The 1582-nt window shown below is 52.7% G+C and overlaps 1 protein-coding gene across 1 annotated transcript; it reads left to right on the plus strand.

Annotated features, from left to right (window-relative positions):
• Positions 1 to 30: 30 nt before the first annotated feature.
• On the plus strand, positions 31 to 1438 carry Pmar_PMAR005520 (tubulin epsilon chain, putative; the record flags this gene model as incomplete). The annotated part of the gene is made up of 8 exons (XM_002774879.1): positions 31 to 141; positions 186 to 338; positions 383 to 522; positions 562 to 700; positions 743 to 877; positions 932 to 1074; positions 1118 to 1223; positions 1325 to 1438. Coding segments are annotated over 8 exons (1041 nt in total), but the record flags the coding sequence as incomplete, so codon positions are not given.
• Positions 1439 to 1582: the final 144 nt, after the last annotated feature.

Here is a 1582-nt window from a genome sequence, read left to right on the forward strand (position 1 = left end):
AGCCAGTTGAGCATCCCAGGTCTTGAACAGTAAAATCGGCAGTCTTTTCCGCGACCCTAAGCGACCCAACGACTGCCGACAACAGCAGTGCGTGACTGATGTCTCGGGCGCTGGCAATAACTGGGCTCACGGCTACTACGGGTGAGTACTTTTCATGCGGTGCTTCAATTTCATCAGCTGATAAGATACGGCGAGACTTATGGAGGCTCCGTGATGGAGAAGGTCCGATTTGCAGTGGAGGCATGTGATAGCCTTCAAGCCTTCTTCTGTGTGAACTCCCTCGGTGGGGGCACCGGTAGCGGGTTGGGCTCCTACATTCTCGAGAGGCTTGAGGACGAGTGAGTTTCTCACTCCTTCTTATCAACCATAACCGCGTGGACAGGTACGGGTCGAAGGCCTACCGCTTCGTGTCGGCCCTCTTCCCGACGATAGATGCCGAGGATGATGTCATCACCTCACCGTATAATGCGATATTGTCTCTGACAAAACTCAGGGAAAACGCAAGCTGTGTTTTACCCATAAGTGAGTACCCATCGCCACTCGCGGCAAATCTCATAGTAGGTAACGATGCACTTGCTCGTATCGTGAACACCTACAACGCCTCTGCTGCGCTGGTCAGTGGAGTCCCACAGAAGGGCGGGGGAGGGATGTTCTCGAAGAAGCAAACTTCCTTCGACGACATGAACTCGATCGTGGCTAGGTGAGTATCGGCGGATGGTCCACCCTAGCATGTGGTCTGCAGGTGTTGGTTGGACTTAACGGCATCGATGAGATTCGAAGGCTCCCTCAATGTTGATCTCAACGAGATAACCTCCAACCTAGTGCCCTTCCCCAACACGCATTTCTTGCTTCCCGCGCTGAGTCCGATCTTCCAACGGTACCGGGAGGAGATGGAGGGGTCACCTCTCCCAGCTGGTGGTGTCTTTGTTAGGTCGAAGGATGTACGCCTACAACCTCGCAGTTTCGATCATATGTTCTCGGACGCCTTCCTGCCCGGATCACAGCTTGTTGGATCCGGTGCCGGCGTGGACCCGAGAGCTTCTCTTTCCTTAGCCTCAGCCTTCCTCCTCAGAGGTGTGTTGAATGCGGGTCTCATAAACTACGCTCCGCTGCTCAGGTGAATGCTCTTTGAACGACGTTAACCGTAATGTGAGCCGGATCAAGAAGACTCTGAATCGACCTGCTTACCTTGACGACTGCTATAAGATCGGTATTTGCAACGTGTTGCCCACAGCCATCAGCACAGCTGCTGGGAGAGGCCCCAACAGTGCCTTCCCGTACGGCATGTGTTTCCTCGTTGGTTATACGACGACCTTGCCTTCAGGTACTCGCTGTTGTCTCTGGTTAATAGCTGTGCTATCCGACCCGTGTTCGAGAAGATGCACGCGAATTTCTGGCGATTATATAAACGGAAAGCACACGTTCATCACTACACCGAGTATTCATTCTCACTCTAGTCTCGTGTGTGATTACCACCAGGTACATGGATCAAGACGTGTTTGAAGAAGCACGCCACACTTTACGTTTCATGATGGACGATTATACGGAGGAAAAGTATACCGACTCTTCGGTTCGCGCTGAA

The sequence above is a fragment of the Perkinsus marinus genome (assembly GCF_000006405.1).
Source record: "Perkinsus marinus ATCC 50983 genomic scaffold scf_1104296957178, whole genome shotgun sequence".
Classification (NCBI taxonomy): Eukaryota; Perkinsozoa; order Perkinsida; family Perkinsidae; genus Perkinsus; species Perkinsus marinus.